Raw genomic sequence first — 27,353 nt, 5'->3', positions numbered from 1 at the left:
CCACAATAATAACGATAACCAATTGCCGCTCCTTAGATTTTTCTATTTGTTGAATCGTTCATTCATAAGCTTCACACACAACATGGACAAAAAAGTCTTCTTAAGAAAATACGTATTTGAATAAATTTTAATGTCATGAATAGCGAAAGCGAAACCGGTCGACAAACACAATACAATGAGTGTGTGCGCGCGCGTTTTACGTGCAAATAGCTAGTTATAAAAGCTCTAAACGAGATATAAGTAGTAATAATAGTGGATGCTAACATTTTTTTGCCACAATAACATGACTGTTCTATACATAACTGTGTTACTATATTTTAACCCCAAGAAGAGGAGTAATTCTCCCCCTTAATCACAGTATATCGGACACAGGCCGTGTGTCGTTAACCAGCTAGAAAATGTAATAACACAGTTCTGTATAGAACAGTCACGTTATAGTGGCAAAAAAATGTTACCGTATACAGTAATCCTTCGCCACAAAGCGGTTCACCTATCGCGGTTTATTATTTAAGCCTACGTCGATTCTTTCGTGGTGCTGTTTTACATTTATAATAAAATAAATATATACAAATTATATAAATAAGAAAATATATATATATACAGGCGTAGGAGTGGCTGTGTGTAAGTAGCTTGCTTACCAACCACATCGTTCCGGGTTCAGTCCTACTGCGTGGCACCTTGAGCAAGTGTATTTTACTAAAGCCCCGGGTCGACCAAACCCTTGTGAGTGGATTTGATAGACGGAAACTGAAAGAATCCCGTCGTATATATGTGTATATATATATATATATATGTGTGTATATATATATATATGTGTGTGTGTGTGTGTGTATGCGTGTGTGTGTGTGTGTGTGTGTCTGTGTTTGTCCCCCCAACATCGCTTCACAACCGATGCTCGTGTGTTTACGTTCCCTTAACTTAGCGGTTCGGCAAAAGCGACCGATAGAATAGGTACTAGGCTTACAAAGAATACGACCTGGGGTCGATTTGCTTGACTAAAGGCGGTGCTCGAGCATGGTCACAGTCAAATGACTGAACCAAGTAAAACAGTAAAAGAGAATGACGAGAGTACAGTGATGTTTCTACTTCTTAGATTTTCACCTATCACGGTGTGTTTTGGAACCTATATATATATATTATGTGTGTGTGTGTGTGTGTGTGTGTGTGTGGAGGCGCAATGGCCCAGTGGTTAGGGCAGCGGACTCGCGGTCGTAGGATCGCGGTTTCGATTCCCAGACCGGGCGTTGTGAGTGTTTATTGAGTGAAAACACCTATAGCTCCACGATGTTCCGGCACTCTTTCGCCACAACTTTCTCTCACTCTATGGCCTGCTCGCTTAGCCAGCGGGGTATCGTCTTTGAAGGCTAAAACAATGCGAAGCGCATTGTGACCAGCGATGTGTAGCAACATCTGATAGCCTGGTCGATCAAAATATATATATGTAGGCGCATATGATATATATATATATATTATATATATATATAATATATATATTATATATATATATATATATTATATATATATATATATATATACCCACATACATATATTATCATCATCATCATCATCATCATCATCATAGTAGCATAAATGCATATGCGCGTTGTAATAGTGTTTGTCCCGATACGAATTTGCAACTAGCATCGGTTTGTTTCAGTCTCTCTAACTTAACGGCTCTGCGAAACAAAACAGTAGATTAAGTACCGTAAAAGAAAGCATATTCGCTCGGGCGATAATTCGTGTGTATGGGGGGGCCTCTGACGTATATGTATGCATGTATGTATTTTTACAAAATTCGTCCGACACTGTAAGACAATGCGAACAAAACGAACAAAACGTGAAGTAATAAAACGTAATACTAACACTTTTTCTGGTTTGTCACTATCGTCAGGCACTTGATAGCTCTTGCCAATGAGGGAGTATTTATTTGCTTTTTTCGATACATCAACACCTTCCTTCGTACGAAAGTCGTCTCTCTTGCTATTGCAGTCACCACACAGTCCTGTCAGCTGGCCTCTGTATTTACCGCTTACATAAATATAAACACGATGGTTTCCATCAAATTTCACTTTCAGTCCGAAAGTTGTAGTAACTGTGACCCATCCGGCGGAGTACGTAGCATCAAATACCAAGAAATTCTTTAACGGCATTTGGAATATTTGTTTGTTGACCTAAAATTTCGCAAAAATGCATAATATATTAACTTACATTAAACTATAAACATAAACATCAATGTTCTAAACATTTTCCTCAGCACAATGCTCCCGTCTACACATCAAAATATATGTTAAATATGTATACAAGTGTGTTAATGAGTGTGTGAGCTCATATGGAAGTATATATATATATATATTTCGGCCAGAGTTCTTTCGTCACACTCCTGTGACCGCATCAGTGGTCCTTTGTTTTCTTCTTTCTTATTTGTGTCTCTCCTTACTAACCGTCAGCCATTTTATATTTCTATTGTATGTTTTCATTTGCGCATGCTTATATCTCTATGTGCGTCTATGTTTATTTAGTGTAGGTATGTGGGGGGATGCCTGTAATATTTGTATCTTCTGTTTATATACGTTCATGTAATTTGTATTTTGTTTTTTTTGTTGTTGTTTTTGTTTATTCTTATTTTGTTCATGTGTTTACATCCACTTATTATTATCATTACATATGCTTGTATGTATGTATGTATAACAACAATACTAGTAATAATAATAATAAATCGAATCGAAAAAAAAATATATATATATATAGTTATTTATTTCTATTTGTTTATTTATCTGTGTATTTAATATGTTTTCAGGATCCTCTATGGTCATATGTTGTGGTGTGTGCTAGCGCTGCATTCTAGTTTTTTTTTCGAATAGGTAATTGAAGAAATTGGAGTTAAGAAAAAGGGGTACGGCTGGACATTTATTTTTTAATTACTACAATTGTTTCGATGCAATGTAGTTCTCCAGGTGTGCAGGTACTTAATTATGCAACTGTTTCCCTGCATTATGAGATCTAGTTATGTTTCCCCAGGCGATATGTAAATATTGTCCCCGTAAGTTTAAAATGCTCTGATTGGATGTTTTTGAAGCCGAGCATTTTAAACTTACGGAGACAATATTTACATATCGCCTGGGGAAACATAACTAGATCTCATAATGCAGGGAAACAGTTGCATAATTAAGTGCCTGCACACCTGGAGAACTACATTGCATCGAAACAAATATAGTGATTAAAAGATAAATGTCCAACCGTACCCCTTTTTCTTAACTCCAATTTCTTCAATTACCTATTCAAACACAACAGAAGCCCAAACGCAAACCTAGAAGTACGTATAATACTACTACTGGATAACACAGGCTGAATCTGAAGGCGGATGAGCTTTATATTGTACTCTACTATGTTCTTTACAGAATATACTATAACTATATACGAGTGTGTGTGTGCGCACGCGCGTATGTTTGTGTATGCATATATTTTACCTACCGCCTTACTTAGGTATTAATGATACCAACATTTGGATACTCGAGCGGTCTATACAGGAAATCCATCCCGTTGTCATTAAACTCGACAAGATCCTCTTGTGAACCACAAACATTAGATGAAACTATTTTACTGAGGAGCTCTGCCTCGCAAGTCAAAAGACAGAAAGAGGCTTAAGATGACTCTCCTTCAAGTAGCATCTATCGAACAACTATAGCAAAAATATATATATCAACATAGTGTAGTAAAAGATGAAGCGAATAATATCGTGTGGGTCGGTAGTGAATTTCTAATGCACTCACTTCCTAACGCGCTTCCATGTGAAACCATCTACTAGCCACAGAAACCAATGCTCTGGGATACGATACCTCTTGAATGAATGCGTACATATTGTTACACAGGGCGGCAAGTTGGCAGAAACGTTAGCACGCCGGGCGAACTGTTTAGTGGTATTTCGTCCGTCTTTACGTTCTGAGTTCAAATTCCGCCGAGGTCGACTTAGCCTTTCATCCTTTCGGGGTCGATTAAATAAGTACCAGTTACGCACTGGCGTCGTTGTAATCGACTTAATCCCTTTGTCTGTCCTTGTTTGTTCCCTCTATGTTTAGCCCCTTATGGGCAATAATGGAATAAGGAAACTTTTCATCAAATCTTCTACCAAGCATAAACATAACATGCTTGATATATTTATGTAAAATAGATAAAATCTTGTAAGTTTATAGTGGTTAGCTGCGATGATATCTTTACTTCGTAGTTGAGCAAATACTTACGGACAACAGCTTCGAAATCTGTATATCCTCTACCCCAAATAACAACTTCGCCTTTATACTAATAATTAACGCTGCATTTGGTTATATTAGTAAATATATAAATGATAACATTGAAAAACGAAGTTTTTCGAGCTGTCACACAATTTCGGCTGCAATTAATCTGTAAGTGAAACATTAAAAAGTTCCTAAAGATCAGCATATAACACTTAACGTGGAATTTTGTTTCTATATCACAAACCAGCTTCTTACATCTAGAAATAATTCTAATATATAAAAATGTAAGGACATGTATGTATTTGATCGAGTATGTTATAGTCGTAGGTTGCTCGTTAATGAGCTTCCTTTTGTTTGTATGTTGGCACATGATAATGCATCCGAACTACAAGAAATGTTTCTAAATTTGTTTGTGCCATAAGTTAACGTGAGTACAATATATCATACTACTTTCTCTTTCCTACATATCAGTGCTTTACAAAGTGTATCGTATCAATTACATGCTGAGATTCTAAAACAGTTTATTGGTCGCCATTCATTAATTTATTCTTTATAATTTACCAATGTAGCGCGCGTGTGTGTGTGAGAGAGAGAGAGAATGTTTGTGCATGTATGTATGCGTGCGTGTATATGAGTGCGTTTGTGTGTGTATATATATGTGCGTGTGTGTGTGTCTGTTTCTATTTGTATATGTGTGATTTCAGTCAGTTCCGCTAGCTTATATCTAAAACACTGATGCAACAGACCAAATTTATGAAAGAATTCGAACATTACGCCCTTTATTTGGTCGAACAGTATTCTAAACTGAAATAGGTTATCTTTACTATTATTAAAGATTTCAAATGTTTACTGAAATTTAAAACAATTGCTTTATCTCGGAGTTTGATCATTTAGAATGAGATTACTCATAATTTATAATATCAGCAACTGTTGTCTTCAATTTGTCCTCAATAAATCTTAACACATATATACCACTCATTTCCCGCCTTTTCCTTCCGCTTAAGTAGTTTGCTGGTTTACTTCCTCTAATTTGACGTTCATCTAACAAATATATAAAATCTACTTACCAAAACTGTGTGACCTGGTAACAAGCGAAGTGTTACACCATTCACTTTAACATCAACCATGCGAATGTACGAAACCTTCTTATTATTAAAGCGATGTTCATTTTTCGCTTCTACACTGAAGGCCATCAATGAGGAGCCTTTTGTTGTTGATGCAAGAGTATATTTACATGTTCCCATGAAATGTATGAGCTGACCATCAAATGTGGCATAATGTGGATCGCCTGATACTTTACACACACAATCGGGAATAACTGCAAAGAAAGTTTCACACATTCCTTTAAGAAAAACTGAAGATGTACGCTTTGTATATCTGAGTAATTGTGTATCAACGTAAGGACGTGTATATATATGTATGTATGTATGTATGTATGTATGTATGTATGTATGTATGTATGTATGTGTGTGTATGTATGTCTGTGTGTATGTATGTGTGTATGTATATATGTGTGTATGTAGATAGATAGATAGATAGATAGATAGATAGATAGATAGATAGATAGATAGATAGATATATAGATAGATAGATAGATAGATAGATAGATAGATAGATAGATAGAGGGGTTGGACAAAATGGAAACACCTTAAAATTTCAAACAAATTTATTTTAATATGGAGTAGGACCGCCTTTGGCAGTAATTGCAGCTTGAATTCTGCGAGGTATAGACTCGTACAGTTTGAATTGTTTCCAAAGGAATTTTGTCCATTCTTCAGCTGGAACAGTCTCCAGTTCTTGTAATGATGACGGTGGAGGATATCGACTCCTTAGTTGTTTTTCTAAAATGTCCCATAAATTTTCAATAATATTGAGATCTGGGGACTGTGGTGGCCAAATAAGATGTTCAACTTCACTAGAATGTTCCTCGTGCCACTTTAACTGTGTGAATTGGTGCATTATCATCCTGAAAGATTGCGTTTCCCTCCGGAAACAGTTCCGCAACAATAGGATGAATTTGATCAGATAAAATGCTTAAATAATTGTGACTATTAATTCTACCATGAAGGGAAACCATCGGGCTGGCGGATTTCCAAAATATGGCCTCCCCCGCCACATCATCACAGATCCTCCTCTATGTTTAACATTTGGAAGAAGGCAGTCTGAGTCAAATATTTCTTTTGGCTGTCTCCACACATATACTCAGCGGTGGTCGGAAATAAGCTAAAGGATGACTTGTCCGAGAAAATAACATTCTTCCACTGCTCTAGGGACAAGTTCAGTTGGGTTTTACTCCACTCTAAACGATTTGCAACGTTTGTTTTTGAAAGTAGTGATTTTCTGATTGCAGCCCTCCTGTTAAATCCGCCTTTGTGCAGCTCCCGGCGAACAGTTTTTGTGGAGACTGGGTTCTTGAGGTGGTCATTAAGCTCTGCAGTAATTTTGGAAGCTGTACTTTTGTGATCCTTTCTAACAATTTGTGTAAGAGTCCGACGGTCCCGATCTGAAAGTTTTGGTTTTCTTCCAGTGTTTTGCTTCGACGAAGAGGTTTTTCCAGCTTTCTCAAAGGGTGTCATTATTTGCGAGACAGTACTTCTTGATACACCAAACATTTCAGCCGTTTCGTTACACTAGCGTCTGTCATACGAGCACCAACAATTTGACCGATTAGATAGTCCGATAGATCTGTCATTTTGATGAACTTAATTACTTTTTTCTGGTGATATTGAAAAGAAACAGCTATTTTAGCAAAACATATTAAGCAACACTAATAGTAAATAAAAAAAAAAAACGTAAAAATATACAAGCTTTTTACGGTTTTATAGATATTTCAAAATTAGGATGCTACGCTGCAAGGTGTTTCCATTATTTTTTCCAACCCCTGTATGTATATATATATATATATATATATATATATATATGAGCATGAAGAGTTTATAACTTTTATTTCGTGTGCAATATAGGTGCTTTGGCACCCTCAGTCAGAATTAATGACGTTTAAAGTTTTCTATTTAGGATTTTATATTGCGCCTACCTGTTTATATATATATATATGTGTGTGTATATATATATATATATATATATATATATATTATATTGCGCCTACCTGTTATATATATATATATATATATATAATATATATATATATATATATATATATATATATATATATACAGGATGACATGGAGATAAAAAGCGAGAGACTGAAAGGGAGCCGGAGACAACAAGCACTTTAAGCCTTGATCTCATTTCCATTATCTCGGTCTCTTTTGCAACTATTTCATGTTTTATATCACTACAAAAGTAATAATCTAATGTAGTGTGTTTTTTTAACACTATTACATGTTTCCTCCATACAAATATTAAATTGCCCACTGCTTAATCTGCTTGCATTATAAGCTATATTTATTCATTTATTCCTTTAAGTGTTATTTGACAATTTTTATCAGTTATATTTCAGATTTTTTGTATTTGGTTTTCTACCGATACACAATAGACTATACAGTCTGAATAAAGAAAAGTACGTTGTCAACACATATAGTGTTGAGTTTTTTTTACTGTTAATAGCTGCTTTAATATCCATTAAATAAATGGAATATGCGAACTTCACAGTATGTCTTGCTATCTCTGCGACAGAAGAAAAATGTTTGTCAAATGCCTTACAGAAAATTCCCGGGATGTCCATGCCTATCTGAATTCTGTAGGGAATAGTATACAAAGTCATATTTCTGTTCGTAATCTAGTTCCATTAACTTTGTTTACTTCATTTATATTAATATAGCTGTTTCTTACGTGTGTCAGTTCCCTCGTAAATGTACGAAATTCTTCGATTGTTCTTGAGGTTAAACTCAATGTTACTATACTTATTCCTTTTATATGTGCCTAACTGAGGTCCAGTCTCCGATTTACCTGGATATTTAGCACGGCATTCACGGAAAACAATAAAGTTATATAGATAATTCGCTTTTTTTATTTGGAAGGCAATTTTCGTAGCTCGCTATGAAGACTGTCTTCTTATTTCTTCTATCTCTGACTCTCGTATAAGAAATCCTATTCATATGTCTACGTATTGAAATAATTCATATTCCTTTGATATTCAATGTGTCATACTATTGCGAGTACTGCCCGCTGTCCATAGGTATCTCTTCTGAATTACTTTCCAGAATATAATAGATGTTTTCTGCATATCCTGTCCTAGATGAAGCGGTATTATAAAGTTCCGATTTCTGAGAGAAAATCTCTTTAGTTGACAAACATTTTTCTTCCTGTCGCAGAGTTAGCAAGACATACTGTAAAGTTTGCATATTCCATTTAATTTAATGGATATTAAAGCAGCTATTAACAGTAAAAAAAACTCAACACTATATGTGTTGACAACGTACTTTTCTTTATTCAGACTGTATAGTCTATTGTGTATCGGTAGAAAACCAAATACAAAAAATCTGAAATATAACTGATAAAAATTGTCAAATAACACTTAAAGTAATAAATGAATAAATATAGCTTATAGTGCAAGCAGATTAAGCATCGGGCAATTTAATATTTGTATGGAGGAAACATGTAATGGTGTTAAAAAACACACTACATTAGATTATTACTTTTGTAGTGATATAAAACATGAACATTCTAAATTTAACACGACTAATTACAGATTTTATCACTGTTCTAGGCTGGTTGGAGCTTTCAGTGACGTATTGCAGGTTTTCGTTGGGTTTTATTAATATATTTTAAGTTTTCGCTTTGATAGGGATGATAAAGCCCAGAGACAATGTCGAATGTAACGTTTAGAATAATTGCTATGTAATAGTCCTGCTTTAAAGAAAGTCCTAAGGTATTAAGAAATGTTTCTGAGTTTTTCGTATTTCTCTCTTGTACTACTTTACTATAATCAACAGCATCCAAATAAAAAGCATCGAATACATAAACAGCGTCGTCCCAATAAAATCACTATTTTTGGGAAATTTGTTTTTGAAATAGTGTAAAATAAAAATACCCACTAAATCAGTAAATTGTGCTGAGTCACTACATTCCATGGTTATATCAATGTTATAAAGCCTATCTTTCCTTGACCAGAATTTAACTTCCAGTTCAGTAATTGTCTTCCTCGTCATTGATATTATGTCGTGTGAATTTTTCATTAATTAATGTCAGTGTTCTCTCTCATGCATTCTCCCAACACCTACTTGAACTATATTTTGTGGCATACCAAGTATTTGTTTCTAAACTAATTTTTAAGATAATCCTTAACATTTTCACCTAATATAATTTAACTGTGGTAAAACTAATAATATTATGAATTGCTTACAGAAGTAGAGAAAAACGTATTAAATATATTAATTACTACAAAAGCTACAACCAACTTCTTTCTTCATCTAGTTACCTTTAAATCTATTCTCACTATTAACTTATCTTCATACAACCCTTCTGATACAGCCATTTTTTATTTAAAGAAGTGAATTTATATTAGAAGATTCTTTTCCTCTATATTCTTTTATACTATCATACTTTTAGTAGTAGTAGCAGTAGTAGTAGTAGTAGTAGTAGTAGTAGTAGTAGTAGTAGTAGTAGTAGTAGTAGTAGTATATGTGTGTGTATTCATACATATATATACACACACACACATACACACGATTCCAGAACCTACAATACAAAAATAACCCTTCACCCATAGTAGCATATATACTCATACGCATACGCAAACATGCATATGCACGCGTACACAAGCACACACGTACACACACACACAGACACATACTCATACGTAGACATGCACACACGCACATTCACAGCAAAATTCAATGCAGTCTTACACATGTCACCTCGCCTCTCACCGCCAAATCTAACAACTCCCAATAACCCGTCAGCCCACTCCTCACATATACATCACTCAAGTGAACGCAAACTCACACACACACACACTCTCTCACCATTTTTGCAAACTCGTGCCGACAAAACCACTTTCTCCATTTGCGATCACTTCAGCCATGTAAACACCTACCAGGTTTTCTTGGTAAATTATTTTACTTCTCTTACATCTTTCCTCTATCCTACTTCTCAGAAAGAACCATTCTCCAAACGCTACACTGTCACTTTTTGCCATCTTACACTGAGCGTTAACTTAGTGTACACTATTTTCAATTATGTTGTTTTTATTTTTACTTTTGATTTCCGATATTATGTGTGTGTATGTGTATTTATGTATAAAAGATGTGGGATGACGTCAGCAGCTGGGGAGCTGACCGGAACTTGGGGCTGACTGGAAGGGGAGCGGTGACGCGCGCGCAGCGAAGGCAGAATCCTGCCTTTTCGAGTCAGGTCACCGAGCGGGTAAGACGGGTCAGCACGTTGTTAAGGTTCGGGAGAAGTAGCTGCTATCTCTAGCGTTCGGGTCGGGCTGTGTTGAAGGATCCATTACTGCTGAAGGGTCTCCATCTGAGCGAAGAGAAGGTAGGTGCCTTTATTTCGAATCTCTCGCATACACCACAGGCTATTTCGTCGCTCCATATAAGACGTCACCATGATGGCAGCGAAAATCAGGATCGCCAGCGACATCATCAGACCCTTTAATGGTGAAGGCGATGTAGTGGCCTGGATTTGTAAAAACAGGCTGGTGGCAAGACTGCAAGGTATAAGCGATGTGGCAAGTCTTATGGCGCTGTATTTGGAAGGGAGCGCGTTGATGCTATATCTTGAGATGGACGAGGAAGAACGTCTGAGCGAGGAAAAGATAAAGCAACGTCTGAGGGATGCCTACACAGAGTGTGAACACACAGCTTTTGCTAAGCTGGGTACGATCAGATGGACGGGAGGACAGGTGGACGAGTACGCGGCAGAAGTTCGAAGGTTAGCGACAATGGCTGGGTTTACAGGAGAAGGGCTGGAGAGAGCAGCACGACTGGCGTTTGTAAATGGGTTCCCCAACGATTTAGGGATTCACCTACAACGATTGCCCGGGATTAAAAAGATGGCGCTGAGCGAACTTGTGACTCAAGCCCGCGTGTTGACGCGACACTCTGGGCGGAAGGCGATAGCGATGGCGGTGACGGAGGTGCGTAAAGATGGACGACGACCGGAGAAAGACGTACAGAAGCCTACCATGCAACGACAGCGGCCGTTCTCAGGTCGGTGTTTTAGATGTCAGGGGTCGCACATGGCGCGGGACTGTACGCAACCGGGACCCGTTTGCTATCGATGCAGGCAGACAGGGCACATCGCCCGTGATTCCGACCAGGGAAACGACCGCGGGGAAGTTGCTGCCTCTCGAACTTTCCCCGCAAACGAATAGAGGCGCTATTGGAGACGCTGCCATTAATTGACGTGGAGACCGAGGGGAAGACGTTCAAGGCTCTCGTGGATACGGGCTGTACGACCACCCTTGTGACTTCAAGGGTGACGAAGAAATGGAACGGGGCAAGTAGCGTCTGGGCGGTCGACGGCAGCGAAATCCGTTGCAGAGGCGGTAGCAATGTAGAGATAGTGGTGCGCGGCGCGACGCTAAGGCTGCAGGTAATTGTGACTGAACACGTGATAGATGGGGTTGATGTGGTGATGGGGATGGACGCCATCAACCGCCTAGGTGGCGTCAGTATTGTGGGAGATGAGGTCACGTTCGGAAGCGTGGGGGCGTCGAGCACTGCGAGTCAGGGACGCCAGAGAGAGCAGAGCCCCGCGAGGGACTGCGCCGCTTACACCATCGAGGACAAAGACTTTCAGGCGGCGTTCGATGGTCAGCGGTGGACGATAGAGTGGCGATGGAAGGACGACCTCCCGATGCTGAAAAACAGAGTGAGCTGTTACCAGCATACCCTGAAAGGTCACGTCAGGGTTGAGTTTGAAGACGAGGTGGAGAGGTGGATCGAGGAAAGGGTCCTTGTCCCTTGGGAGGAGGAGGAGGAGGAGGAGGAGGAGGATGTAGCGGGCGGAGTGCTACCCCTGATGGCGGTGGTGCAGCCTACCAAGGGAAAAGTCAGACCGGTGCTGGACTTCAGGGAGCTAAACCAGCATATATCGTGTCACACGGGAGGCGAGGCGACAGACGTTTGTGGCGAGACGTTACGTGCGTGGAGAACGAAGGCAGCGACGATTGTCGACTTGAAATCGGCATACTTGCAGCTCCATGTGAGCAACAAACTGCGGTGATATCAGCTGGTGCGGTACAAAGGCCGGACGTACTGTTTAACCAGGCTGGGTTTCGGGCTGAATTCCGCTCCGAAGATCATGGCGGCAGTGCTTAAATCCGTCCTAGGGAAAGACGGCAAGATTAGAAAGGCCACCAGCTCCTACATTGACGACATTTTGGTGGACGAAACTGTAGTGCCAGCCAACGAGGTAGTTAGATATCTGGAGAAGTTCGGACTGATTGCGAAGCCACCGGAGTCGATGGAAGGGGGCGCCGCGCTGGGGCTGAAGCTGCGAAGAGATAGATCGGGTGAATTGATATTCCGGAGATTGAATGAAATCCCAGAGCTGAGTTCCAGCGTCAGCAGGAGAGACCTGTTCTCGGTGTGTGGGAAGTTGGTGGGTCACTACCCGATCGCTGGAGGGCTGCGCACGGCGTGCAGTTACACCAAGAGATGAGCGGAGGGGGAGAGTTGAGGCGACAAGTTAGGAGATGATTCAGGAAATTCTAGAGAGTACGAGAGCGGAAGAGGACGTGCCCAAGACGGAATGCGGGACCGTCTGGTGTGATGCTAGCAGTATAGCGATAGGGGTTGTGTTGGCAATCGAAGGTGCTGCGGTGGAGGACGCGGCCTGGCTTCGGAAAGCAGATGACTTCAACCTCATCAATGTCGCCGAATTAGACACGGTGCTGAAAGGGGTGAATTTGACCCTGAAATGGGGGCTGCGCACAATTGAAATCCAGATGGATTCGACCACTGTGCTTGGCTGGGTAGGATCGGTATATATAGTTGAAATTTATAGAAAAACAAAAGACGAAGACTGGTGTATGAACACCAAGCAGATGCATTAGTTTCACCCTCGGGAAAGTGAGAAAGTCTTTTACGTTTCGAACCTAGGCTTTTCAGCACAAAGGATTATGGAGAAATAAGCAGAGAAAGAATATAAAAACTTGTCGATTTTAGCGATGAATCATGGCGGACATTTGTTTTCAATCACTGCAATTATTTGTACACAACGTAGTCCTCCAAGCGTGAAGCTACTTCATTACGCAACCGTTTCCCTGCATTATGAGATCTAGCTGTGTTTCCTCAGGCGATATGTAAATATTGTCTCCGTAAGTTCAAATTCTCGGCTTCAAGAGCATTCTCTCTGTATGTCGTGGCATGAAGTTTGTCGTCGCTACTGAGTTTATCAAAGTGTTTTGTTACTTAAGGACCGTTGTCAAACTTCCTTGAATGTGCAGTGGTAGTGGGATGGTGATCCACTGCTTTGAATTTGTAGATGTAGCGGAATGGTGATTCTGCTATTGTTTAAGTGGTTGCGTTTTAAAATGGTAACCACTTTAACAATAGCAGAATCATTTAAGAAGTATCTACTATTTTATAGATCAAGGAAATACATATTTATTCGTAAGTTTGTAATAATTTCTTACCTGTATCACAATTTGTCCCAGAATATCCAGCCTTGCATGTACACTTGTACGAATTGCCATTACTTTTGCACTCTCCTCCATTCTTGCATGGGTTTGCGGCACACGGATCAACTAGAAGTCAATATATCAAAAATCAAACAATATTTCAAGTATGAGTGATCACAAGTGAAAATGTCTACAATTCTAGAGAGTCACGGAAGTCGACGAATACGTTAAAATGGAAAATAATGTCTTATCGACATTAATATAAATACAATATATGCATACATACAAACATACATACATACATACATACATACATACATACATACATACATACATACATACATACATATATATATACATATATCCTTATCTGGAACAACCCTCTCTACTAAAACCCGGAACCAAGAGGACATCCACCACACCCAACACCACCACCGATAAAAAAGAATACACCTCATATATATATATATATATATATATATATATATATATATATATATATATATATATTATATATATATATTTAATCTAAACATGAACAAAGAGAAAACACAACACGAGGACGTGGAACAAGTATAGTGTTATTGGACGCTCAGGAAAGGAAGGAAAGAAGGAGGATGTAACGTTTCGAGTGGAGCTCCATGTCAGAAATATAGAAAAAAAAGGAAAAGTCCAAGGATGGGAAGACGGAAATATCCTATCTGTTTTCTTGACTTTTCCAATTTTTTACAGGTGTCCAAAAACAATTGTGTTAGATTACTGTAGTTCTGATGACAGTTTTCGAACCTTTGTTCTCGAATTTTGTTCAACCAAAGCATTTAAACCATCATGTCGAATAACTGATTTTGGCCTACATCTTGTTTTATTTTCAAGGCTATCATCTCCTGAACGAGAGCTTTGGAACCAATTCTGAACATTTCTGATGTCAACTAAACCATTACCAAAGGCCTACTTGATATTCCGTAGAGCTTCTGCGGTAGAGTGACTCAGCTTGTACTCATACGAGAAAATCACTCAACATACTTTGGTTGTTACCGTTTTTATAAGGTCTGTAGGTACGAATTTTGTATACCAATATTGATGGTAAAGAAAAAGAGTCAAGAGTCAAATGCAAGGCATACTTAATTGAGTTTTTAAATGACTGAAATAACAAATAATTAAAATGCGACATTTCATGTGAAACAAACTAATACCACTGCGTAACAAGTGAAACAAACTAATACCAGCTATGCTGGGGCAATAAAGAAGAGTACATATTAAACAGCGATTACACAATCGATCAAGTATATAACAACAATCAATATCACATCTTTCTACGTACCTCTGCATTCTCCATTGATGGGGGCGGAGCCTTTCGGGCATTTGCATACACGTGTACCTGATTCAACTAAACAACTGGATCCTTTCGGGCAGGGAGAACTTTCCTTGATATTTTGATTAGCCAAACAAGTTATCGATTTTGAGCAGTCGTTTAATAACAAAGTTGTGTCAACCTGGTTAGAAATAGAATAATTAAATTTTCAGTTAGGTACAATTTCAATAATATCGACTTTAGTTCATTATACTTTGCACATTTAAGGTGGTGAGCTGGCAGAGTAATCATTCGCCAGATAAAATGCTTAATGGTATTTCGTGGGGTGGATGGAACCTTTTTCACCCTTCCCCGAAACTGCTAGTCTCCTGGCAAGTTTTGAACCAATATCTGTTACACATATTGTTATTTTAGACATATACAATAAAAGTAGCCATGGTCGTGAAAGACTTAAGAATAATGACATTGCATCGGTAACCATACAATAAATACTTACTCAGACGTACTGTATCAATGAAAAAACTATAATAGTATGACATAATCTTATCTTGGGGAGAAGACAATTGCATATATTTAGCAATACATCTGCAAATTCATGTTGATCCTTGAATAACTGTAGTCCTTCTGGTAAAGAATCTCATCTGCTTGACGCCAGAATACGAAACGATACCCAGGGTGGGCCGAACCATGGGTGTCTGTGTGCGTGCATATGTGTACGTATCAATGTATGTATCAATATATGTCTCTATCTACTATTAATAGACATATATATGTGTATATATATATATATATATATATATATATATATATATATATATATATATATATATATATACATATATATATTTATATGTACGTATGTATATATATATATCAACATATATATATTGATATATTTGTGTTAAGATATATATGTGTGCGTATGTATATGTATATATATACATATGTGTGTGTGTGTGTGTATACACATATCTATAGAGACTTATACATCTCTCTCTCTCTCTCTCTCTCTATATATATATATATATATATATATATATATATATTATATAGTTAATCCAAACATGAAAACACAAAGAGAAAACACAACAACGCGGGGACGTGGAACAAGTATAATGTTATTGGACGCTCAGGAAAGGAAAGAATTTAAGAAGATTTAACGTTTCGAGCGGAGCTCTTCGTCAGAAACATAGGAAAAGGAAAGGTTCAAGGAAGGGAAGAGGAGGAAAAATCGCCAACGGTACACAAGCGGTCACATTTTGAATGTGACCGCATGAATATATATATATATATATATATATGTATATATATATATATATATATATATATATATATTAATCAATTTCGGGTAGCAAAAAATTCAATAGAAATTTATCGCTACCAGCGGTCTAGTGGGAAAGAGAAAATAGTCAAAGACTAAATATATAAAATTAAACAATTTAGGAATGGCCTTAATAGGCCATTCGTCCACTAGAAAGAGCAGCCATAACTCAAACCGCTAAGTAGTAATTCAGAAATTAGGTGAAAATTTAAAAACGTTTACCCTAATTCATCTTTAAGAGACAAATATATATATAAAATTTTATATATTTAGTCTTTGACTATTTTCTCTTTCCCACTAGACCGCTGGTAGCGATAAATTTCTATTGAATTTTTTGCTACCCTAAATTGATTAATTGATAATTTTCTGACTAATTCTGAGATTGAATCGGCAGTTTATATTTACTGCTGATAAGTTGGCGCGAATACGATGGTCTTGAAAATTTTAAGACAGATATTCCGAAGGCATCGATACAGACGCCTCGTGTATATGTGTCTCTTAAAGATGAATTAGGGTAAACGTTTTTAAATTTTCACCTAATTTCTGAATTACTACTTAGCGGTTTGAGTTATGGCTGCTCTTTCTAGTGGACGAATGGCCTATTAAGGCCATTCCTAAATTGTTTAATTATATATATATATATGTGTGTGTGTGTGTGTGTGTGTGTGTGTGTATGTATGTATGTGTGTATGTGTATGTAAACATATTTATGCATAAACATATGTACTTGTGCATATGTATATGTATGTACCTGTGTGTTCGCCTGTGTATGTGTGACGTGAAGTATGTGTGTATACATAATTAACTATTCTTTTGGAACTTTTACACAAAAGTTATTGAACTAACCTTTAGATACATCCCGCCATACATACAACCACATTGTGATATTGGTACACATTCCTCTCCACTGAGAACATAGTTTCCTTTGCATATACATCCATCAGTAAGATAAGCGGTCGGTGTGGGATTTCTGTTCGTGCAAGTTGGTTGGTTGTTAGAAACATTAAATTTGTATATCGTGTTCGCCCATGTACTACAATCCAACTCTAAATAATGAAAATACATATCGTTCATAATATTAAGGATAATAATGATAATGGCAAAGATTTAACTGAAGCAGTCGGGGATACGGACGTGAAAAAGAAGGCGTTGCAAATTTATCAATGTGACCATAATTAATTGTCATGATGCTGGTTTTCTACTATTTTATTACATATGTAGGAGGCGAATCTTTGAACAATGATTCAAAATATAGCAATATTTGTAGGTTAGTGGTGTCCTAACCGTGCTGAAATATTTGAAATGATTAAGGAAACATAAAAGCTGCAAATGCAATACCAGAACTATACAGAGTGAGAGAAAAACGGCACAAATTAGAAAACAAATTGCAAGCGTTTCATATCAAATAAAACATCTACTCACGGCATCCCAAAACTCCTCTCCAGTTAACTAAAACATCTTTTGCTTCACATTCCTTGATAAAACTTTCGAAACTTTGGCAAATGGCACTCCTTTTATACCTAGCTGTCATACTATAAGCGCAAACATCAATCTTGCAAGAGTCCAAATATTGTCTGGCTACTTCCTTTCTTAAGCTCTTCACACATTGTCCAAAAATACCATTCTCGTTTGTCATAAGTTCACAAACACTAGTTAATATTGGATCGCAATCGGTAGTGATATCTGTGACATTGCATCTACAATCAAAATAATAGGGAGGAAAATTCATTACCTTTTCATTAATGAGCTATCTATCGTGTTAACATAACATTTTGATGAAGAGAAAGAGTGCTACAATTTAAATGATAGGTAAAAGTATTAATTGCGGAAGATAAGTGTAATACTGACTCATGACAAAAGTTGTGTTCTCTGACTTCCACACAAATTTAATCGGGGAACATGGCTGAATGAATTCATATATATATATATATATATATACTAGCATTAAAGACCCGTCGATGCCGGGTCATAGTGCTAGTGCATGTATATATGTGTATATATATGTGTACATATTACATGTACATCTATATATATACATCTATACATAAAATACAAAACACAAAGTTATATCTTGATATCGCTAGTGATAACAATACTCAAAATATATAACAGACTGGAATTGTTAGCCCGTCTCTTGTAATTTCGATCAATTGTATCTTGCCCTCCCTCTTGTATAGAAGTGTGGCTACAATCCAGCCTACCTATACTTCGGGGCGGGGGGGGAATTTTAAATTTTTTCCGAGACGTCCTATGTCCCAGATATAAAAGTAAAAATAAAATATTTCCACTTTGCAAGTTCGAGTCGAGTACTCCCTTGCATGCTCCGTTGACTCGAACCTTGCTTCTATTGTGGCGAATTTACCGCCTCTGATTAGATACCTTTCATAGTCGCACCAAGACACTTTTCCAATGTGCTTTCCTCCATGTGTTCACATCTTTTTTCTCTACATTGTATACTTTATAGACAATAGTCTTTTCTTTAATTTAATTTTTTATTATCCATCTGGACTATTCCATATCTGCACGCTAATTTTATTTTTAATTTATTCCCATTCATGTGAAACCACTTATTCAAGTTCAAATCATTGATGCAATTTTTTACCAATTGCTATTTTTACTTTTGTTATGTTACGCTTATATTATACTTTAGTTTCATTTTAATTATTACTTTCTACATATAATTCAATTGTTATTATTATTTTTATTGTTAAAGTGAAAGTATCTGACATAAAATAGAGAAACGTTTTTGTTTCACTTTTAACACGTAATACTGAAATAGTGGAGAAGATATGATATTGCTATGGGCTCGTTCTAGGCAAGAAGTTGAACATTTTTTGCCCATAAAACTACATGGACCCTACGTAAGGCATGTGTAAAATTTGAATGGAATTGGTTGTGTAGTTCTCAAGTTTTAGGGAATCGTAGTGGAGAAGATATGATATTTCTGTGGGCTCGCCCTAGGCAAAAAGTTCAAAAATTTTTGCCGATGACACTCCCCGGATCCTAAGTAAGGCACGTGTAAAATTTGAATGAAATTGGTTGTGTAGTTCTCAAGTTTTAGGGAAACACACAGACAGACAGACAAACAGACAGGCAGACACACATTCTCAGTTTTATATATATAAAGATATATATATGTGTGTGTGTGTGTGTCTATGTATGTATATATGTATATATATAAACACGCACACGAACGCATGGATTTCATGAGCGAAGGTGTCAGTTTGTTCTGACAGTTGACGATCTGTTTAGATTGTTTAGGTCATTCCAACTTCACGGCTCAGCAAAAAACATTGATGGAATAAGTACCAGAGATGTAAAGATATTTGGATGTGCAGATGTCCTTCCAGCGTTTATATATATTTTGTATGTATGTATGTAAGGATATATGTACGTAGTCATCTGTATCCGGACTAAGTCTAGACTTCAATATATAAATTATATATATATATATATATATATATATATATATATATATATATATATATATATATAATATATATATATAATATTAATATATATATATATATTATAGATATATATATAGGTATTACAGTTTTATAATTATGAGTCACAACGATTCTGCCAAAGATCCAGTGATGGTTGATTCATTAATTGATTTATTTAATCATTAATAGAGAAACCTCGGACCTAAACTGATATTTTTATTTCTTTTAAATTGTCCTGCTCGCTCCCAATAAAAGCACTCTAAATAAGAATGTTCTTTCGTGATTTGGTAATTTGAATTCCTTTTCAACATGTAAGAAAACCACATGGTGATCTTCCCTCCGTGTATAAATTTTATGCTCTCATATATATTGTAAAAATATTTATGTCTACTGATATTTTTTACGCAAGCTAGTCAATGGTATAAATGATTATTTTCATAATTTTTACCCTTTATATACATATATTTATACATATTTGAATGTATACATATATATAATATTATATATATATATATATATATATATATATATATATTAGCTTTTGATAAAATGTTGTAGTATGAAACAATTGTACAAAATTACCGGATTCATTCTTGTTGCTTATTTTTTATTATAATCACCCCGCATATTTTTATGGGTAATACCATAAAAAAATTCTGGTGCATCTAAATTAAGTACCATATTCATTTGAATCTTAATTGTTTGCTGAACTTATAATTCCATACATTGTGTATGATTTCTGGTACTTAACTTCTCAACAAGAATGGAAAAGGTAAATATAGAGTTTCCCTTAAAGATATCCCCTTACATAGTAAGGATGAATATATTTGGCTACTGATCCACAGAACCAACGAATTTATCAGAAGAATTAGATGGATTACCTACCACTACGATATTAAACAGAATAAGGACCCTCAATCAGCACATATGGATAAGAACTACAAAAGGATTTTTAGAAGCAGAAAGAGCCCACCTCCGAACCCACTTCTTGAAAACTTTGAAAAAGATCTACTGGACCTTATCGCGAATATAAAATTTAAGGAGCATCCACTGAGATACAATCCACACCTTAAATATCTTAAGGATTTTATTAATTCGATTCGGAATAAACAAGGCATCTTAGTCCCAGCAGACAAAACAGGATATCTTTATAGATTGGATTATACGCTTTACAGCAGACTCATTAAGAAGGAGCTTAACTTAAGGTATAAAATAACAACCAAGAATAATTTGAAAAAATTAATCTAGAAATCAAAAAAGTTATGGAAAATTACAATTTGATTGACAGAACGGAGCCTCTTATACCTTGTGAACCCAGGATCAATCTTAAGGATCATAAGAAAAATGTCTTAGAAAACCCTTCGGTAAGTCTCATATGTCCAACTAAGTCGGACATTGGTCGACTTAGTAAATCTATCTTGGACAATATTCTACCCCAAATAACTCCTAATTTTCCCTTAAGTCTATGGTTTAATACAGATGAAGTAATAGATTGGTTTAATTCTCTAGATAACACTAATAGAATCTCTTTTATCCAATTTGATATCAATAATCATTATTCTAGTATATCCCCAATTTTACTAAATAAATCGCTTATTTTTGCTATGAATCGCTCTCTTATATCTAGAGAAGAAATTGACATAATCCTCTTAGCTAGAAAAACTATCATTGAATTTAAAGGTAAATTATGGACTAGGGCGGATACCCCTAATAATTTTGATATACCTATGGGCTCTAGCGATTCAGCTGAGATAACGAATCTAGTAGGGGCATACTTATTAAAATGCATAAACAAGGAGATCCCTGAGTTACAAGGTGGTCTGTATAGGGATGATGCTCTGTTCGTTGTACCTAGCAATAGTAAATCAAGCATTGAAAGGATTAAAAAGAAAATTAATAAATTCTTTAAAGATTTTAACCTTAGCATTACTTACGAACCTGGCACTAAGATAGTTAATTTCCTAGATGTCACCTTAAACCTTAATTCAAAACTACATTATCCATTTAGAAAGGAAGGCGAAATCACTAGATATGTAAATAAGTTAGCTAATCATCCCCCTAATATAATAAAATCATTAGTTAAAAATATTTCCCTAAGAATTTCTAAATTGTCATGTAATAGTGATATATTTAACTCTCACTCTAACCATTACAATACCGCATTATCTAAAGCAGGATATGATCAAGAAATTACCTTTCTCGATAAGGATAGCTTGTATCTTCCGAACAATGAAGCGAATATAAATAACGTAAACAATAATAGCTATCATACCCTACATAAAAATAGATTTATGGTGAGGAAAAATCTAGTGTATAAACCAAATTATATGAGTAAAAATATTGACCAGATCATAAGTAACTTTGAAAAAACTAATTTAGATAAATCTAATAAACATGCAAATAGAAGTAAAACGAATAATAATTCTCGTAAGAATGGTAATAATGCATCTCACCCCAACTCATACTTAAACAAAAAATATAAAAGAGAAAATATCATTTGGCTAAATATTCCCTTTAATTGTGCGATCTTGTCGAATGTGTACAGTAAATTTAAATCTATACTAGAAAAAATTCCCAGCCTCCCATAAATATCATAAATAATTTCTAAGAGACAGTTAGGATTTCATATTCACCCTCACAAATATGTCTACCATAATAGCTAGACTTAATAGTAAAAACATTAAGTTAGCCAGGAGTAGAACGATTAGTATCAACATGGATAATAATAATTGTAATAACAGCATCAAAAATAGAAATAACAATAATAATCATTATCGCAATGATAACAACAATAATAATAATAATAATAACAATAATATTAATAAAATAATTATAATGGTAATAATAGGGATAATAAAAATAATACTAAAAATGATGATAGCAATAATATTAATAACAATAATAGCAACATTGATATAAATACAAATAATGATAATAGCAATACCAGTAATGTAGGTAGTATAGGTATTGGTATGTTAGATGGGAATGATAGTGTAAATGATCAATAAATAGTAACCCCATTTTAGATAATAACATGACCACTAATAATGAAAATAATACTAATAATATTACTAATAACATTATAAATAACAGTAATGTGAGAGAACTATCCTTAAATAATTCTAAATCTGAAAAGTATCCTCCCAGTTGCAATTGTAGCATTAGATCAAATTGTCCGGCATCTAGTCGTTGTTCGGCCCAAAATGTAATTTATAAATGCACTATATTAACTTCTAACGGTAAATTCTTTTATCTTGGTTTTTCTGTTAATTTTAAACAACGTCTTAACAATCATCTCTCCTCTTTCCGTTTGAAACATAAGGCAGGTTGCACTACACTATCTAGCAAAATTTGGGAACTTAAAACTAATAATATAGAATACAACCTAAAATGGGATATAGTTAGGAGGGCAAAACCTTATAGAAATAATAGAGTAGGCTGCCAACTCTGTTCTATGGAAACCTATAAAATTTTTAAGTATCGAAGTAATAAAAATCTACTAAATAATCGTCTAGAGTTAGGTTAGTCTTGCATTCATTCAACAATTAGAACTTTCAAATATTTTAAATAGAAATTTTAAGGTTTTCCTACTTTTTCTAACTGTATCTTTTTAATATAATAATAATAATATGAGATATACTATACCAACCTCTAATTTTACTTTTATAGTCAACTAAATTAACCTTACTTTAATCATGAAATTGCATATTTTCCCAATTCTATTCTAATTTTAACATTTAATACTATTCCCCAAGTTATAAAATTCGATAACTACTATAAAGTAGATGAGGTTTTGTTCCCCTACCCTTTCTAAAAGAATTTAATTGACCTCTGGACTTTGACCTAGATTTTTTCTCACCACATAAAAATAAATAGCTTTCTGTTCTAGTGATAACCTTGATTTCCCTTAATGTATTTTCTCTGCAACTAACTTAAACCCCTTTTACAGCTTTCTTTTATATCCCCTTACCTAAATTCCTACTAAAATTTCTGATGGCTTTCAGTTGAAAGTAAGGTCTGGTCAGCTTAGTAGCTGACCTCCTACTTCACAGTCTCCTAAGAATTTAGTGTTTCTTCTACACTGACCTAAATCTTCTGTCACCACATAAATAGATTGACCCTTTGTTCTAGTGACAATCTGTTTGTCTTTTACATCTGAATTTTTCCCCTTCTTTTCTTCAACTAACTTGATTTCTTAACCTGCCCTTAACCCCATTCTTATAACTAAGGAAATTTTCTTGCAACAGTTAGTTGTGAACTTAGTTCTAGTCTGGTTGGCATCCTAACTACACTACCTCATGTTCCTGAGATTCATATCTACATCTTTATCTGTATGTTTACCTTCCCTAAGATGTTACTAATTGATTTGAGAACTTTATATTGTTGGAAAACCTATATGAAATTAGCTGAAGATTACTCGACATATTAAATCTGCTGTAATATTTACAGCTTTTAATAAAATGAAACAATTGTACTAAATTACCGGATTCATTCTTGTTGCTTATTTTTGAGGATATATTTATATATATATATATATAATATATATATATATTATATATATATATATATAATATATATAAGAGGTATTTGTATCTAGAAGATCCACAGAGTAGAGGGTTACGCTAAGTAAGTGCTATGGATAGACCGTAGTTAATCTCTTGGTTTCATAGTGATACGAGTGAGGAGTCTAATGTGGGTCTTGTATTAGCATGCATATATATTATACAGAATGAGATAAAAAAGCCAGGGCTGTGAAGAGTTTTCATGACATTTATGATGAAATAGTCATCCAGATGTTTCTGTGATATTATATATATCCCTTCATCAGAGACGGTGTGAGAAAATATTTGAGTTCGAATTATATTCCCAATCTACTTTTCTTCCACACTAATTCTAACTCAGATATTTTCTCATGCCGTCTCTGATGAAGGGAAATCCATAATATCCCAGAAACACCTGTAAGATTATTTCATCATAAATGTCCTGAAAACTCCATAAGGCTTGTCTTTGTTATCTCATTCTGTATAATATGCATATATATATATATATGTGTGTGTGTATGTATATATATATATATATGTGTGTGTGTGTGTATGTATATATATATATATATATATATGTGTGTGTGTGTGTGTGTGTGTGTGTGTGTGTGTGTGTGTGTATGTATATTATATATATATATATATATATATATATATCTGTAAATGTAATATGTGACACTTATTCGGTAGCCATGATAAAACTCTAAGTTTCGGATGCCGAGGTGGAAATCCACGCCGCCATATCTTCAGTTATCCGGCCGTCGGAAAAACGCTATGAAAAATAGCGTTTCATAGCGTTTTTCCGATGACCGGATAACTGAAGAGATGGCGGCGTGGGTTGTCAACTCGGCATCCAAAACTCGGAGTTTTATCATGGCTACCGAATAATTGTCACATATTGCATTTACAGATAAATTCCTCTATTTACATAATATCGAGGTCTCTTTCTTTCTTTTGTTATCTTACCGTTTTTATCAATATATATGTGGGGGAGTGCATGATTTTATGCATGTATTAATGTATTTATATATTTATGTATTTTTTACAAGATTCGTACAGCACCATATAAGACGATATCTTATGTCTTACGAACAAAACGAACAAAACGTGAAGTAATAAAACGTAATACTAACACTTTTTCTGGTTTGTCACTATCGTCAGGCACTTGATAGCTCTTGCCAATGAGGGAGTATTTATTTGCTTTTCCCGATACATCAACACCTTCCTTCGTACGAAAGTCGTCTCGCTTGCTATTGCAGTCACCACACAGTCCTGTCAGCTGACCTCTGTATTTACTGCTTACATAAATATAAACACGATGGTTTCCATCAAATTTCACTTTCAGTCCAAACTTTGTAGTAACTGTAACCCATCCGCCAGAAAAAGTAACAGTAAATCCTTTGTAATCCTTCAGCGGCACTGTCAATGCTTCCTTGTTCACCTGAAATTTCGCAAGAATTGTTAATATATTAACTCAGAAGTAAATGATATATGGTCAGCAGCTTTTTCTTCAGCTCACCACAATCACCTCCGCTTCAAATATATAGCAAGTACATATGAAGGTAATATATGCATGTTAATGTGTGTTAGTATGTGATTACGTGGAAAAGCAAGTAATTATATAGATGAGAAAATGTATATATATATATATATATATATATATATAATATATATATATATATATATGTGTGTGGTGTGTGTGTGTGTGTGTGTGTGTGTGTGTGTGTGTGTGTATTATATATATAAAGAGGTTTGTTTGATCGTGTATAGAGTGATATATATTATTCAAAGGAATTCCAACTCTGTCAGTTTTTATGTTTTATTGATATTCTTTATGATATTAATGTAGAATATAGAATATATAGTATAAATAGTATATATAGTAAATTGAAATGAAGTATTGATTGTCTTATTGAATAGATGAAATATTGAATATCAAATGTTAAGGGACTAGTATACTTTCTTGCATTAAAGCAGTCTTCAAGATCCCAGGATGTGACAGGAATGTTTCAACTGTAGTTGGCTGGCTGTCTTTTGTCCTTTATATATGTTCCTGTGGACAGCAGCAGTAGTTGCTTGGCTGTTTTGAGAAATGATGCCAAACCATTTTTCAGTGATTATTTTTAGAAATGATGACAGCAGTACTTTTTAGAGATTTTTTGTGTTTTAGTTATAGGGATAAGATTTTAACAAGCTTAAGAAACGATGATTAAATTAATCTTATTTGGTGTTTAAGAATCTATTCATAATCTATTCAGTAAGAAAATCAATACTTCATTTCATTTTACTATATATACTATTTATACTATATATTCTATATTCTACATTAACATTATAAAGAATATAAATAAACATAAAAGAGTTGGAATTCCTTTTGAATAATATATATATATATATATATTATTATAATATATATATATATATATTATATATATATATATATATATATATATATATATGTCAATTCGTTTTACAACATTCCTTATGTGAAATAGTATGTTCAAACAGATGTTATATTTCGGGATGGTCATGTTTAGTTTTTTTCTCGCCAAATAAACACTATATATTTTTTCTTCATTCGTCTATTATTGTTATTTTATTATTTTAACGCCTGTCCATTTTCCGAAAATCTTTCGTCATACAACTCCGCTTACTCTATTCTGTTCTTCTAAGATGTGTATCCTTAAGTGCGCATGCGTCTGTGTCCTTGATAGTGTGTGTATGTGTGTGCGTGTGTGTGCGTGCATGCATGCGTGTGTGTGTATATGTGTGTGTATTTTTGTGTGTGTCTTAGTTTCTAGCAGCACTAACCACTCACCCCATTGTGCTGCTTCTGCTGTGAGACCGAGAAAAAAATGGTACAGTTCCTATATTCCTCTATGTATGTCTGTTCGTCCACGGTGTTGTAATCGTGGTAATTTTTGTTGCTGTTATTACTGTTATAACAATAAAGATTAAAA

General features: G+C 35.2%; 1 protein-coding gene across 1 annotated transcript in view; it reads right to left on the bottom strand.

The window, feature by feature from the left end:
- Nucleotides 1–27,353, bottom strand: part of LOC115209496 — a 111,182-nt gene that overhangs the window by 34,544 nt on the left and 49,285 nt on the right. Inside the window, exons 9-11 of the mRNA XM_036501658.1 lie at nt 13,786–13,896; nt 5,300–5,550; nt 1,864–2,171 (exon numbers count right to left, since the gene is read on the bottom strand). Of these exons, the coding sequence (XP_036357551.1) occupies nt 1,864–2,171; nt 5,300–5,550; nt 13,786–13,896 (670 nt within the window). The remainder of the gene's footprint in view (nt 1–1,863; nt 2,172–5,299; nt 5,551–13,785; nt 13,897–27,353) is intronic.

This window comes from Octopus sinensis, linkage group LG3, assembly GCF_006345805.1.
Source record: "Octopus sinensis linkage group LG3, ASM634580v1, whole genome shotgun sequence".
Classification (NCBI taxonomy): Eukaryota; Metazoa; Mollusca; class Cephalopoda; order Octopoda; family Octopodidae; genus Octopus; species Octopus sinensis.
Note: the sequence above shows the minus strand (reverse complement) of the source record. Positions and strands in the feature narration are given on the sequence as shown.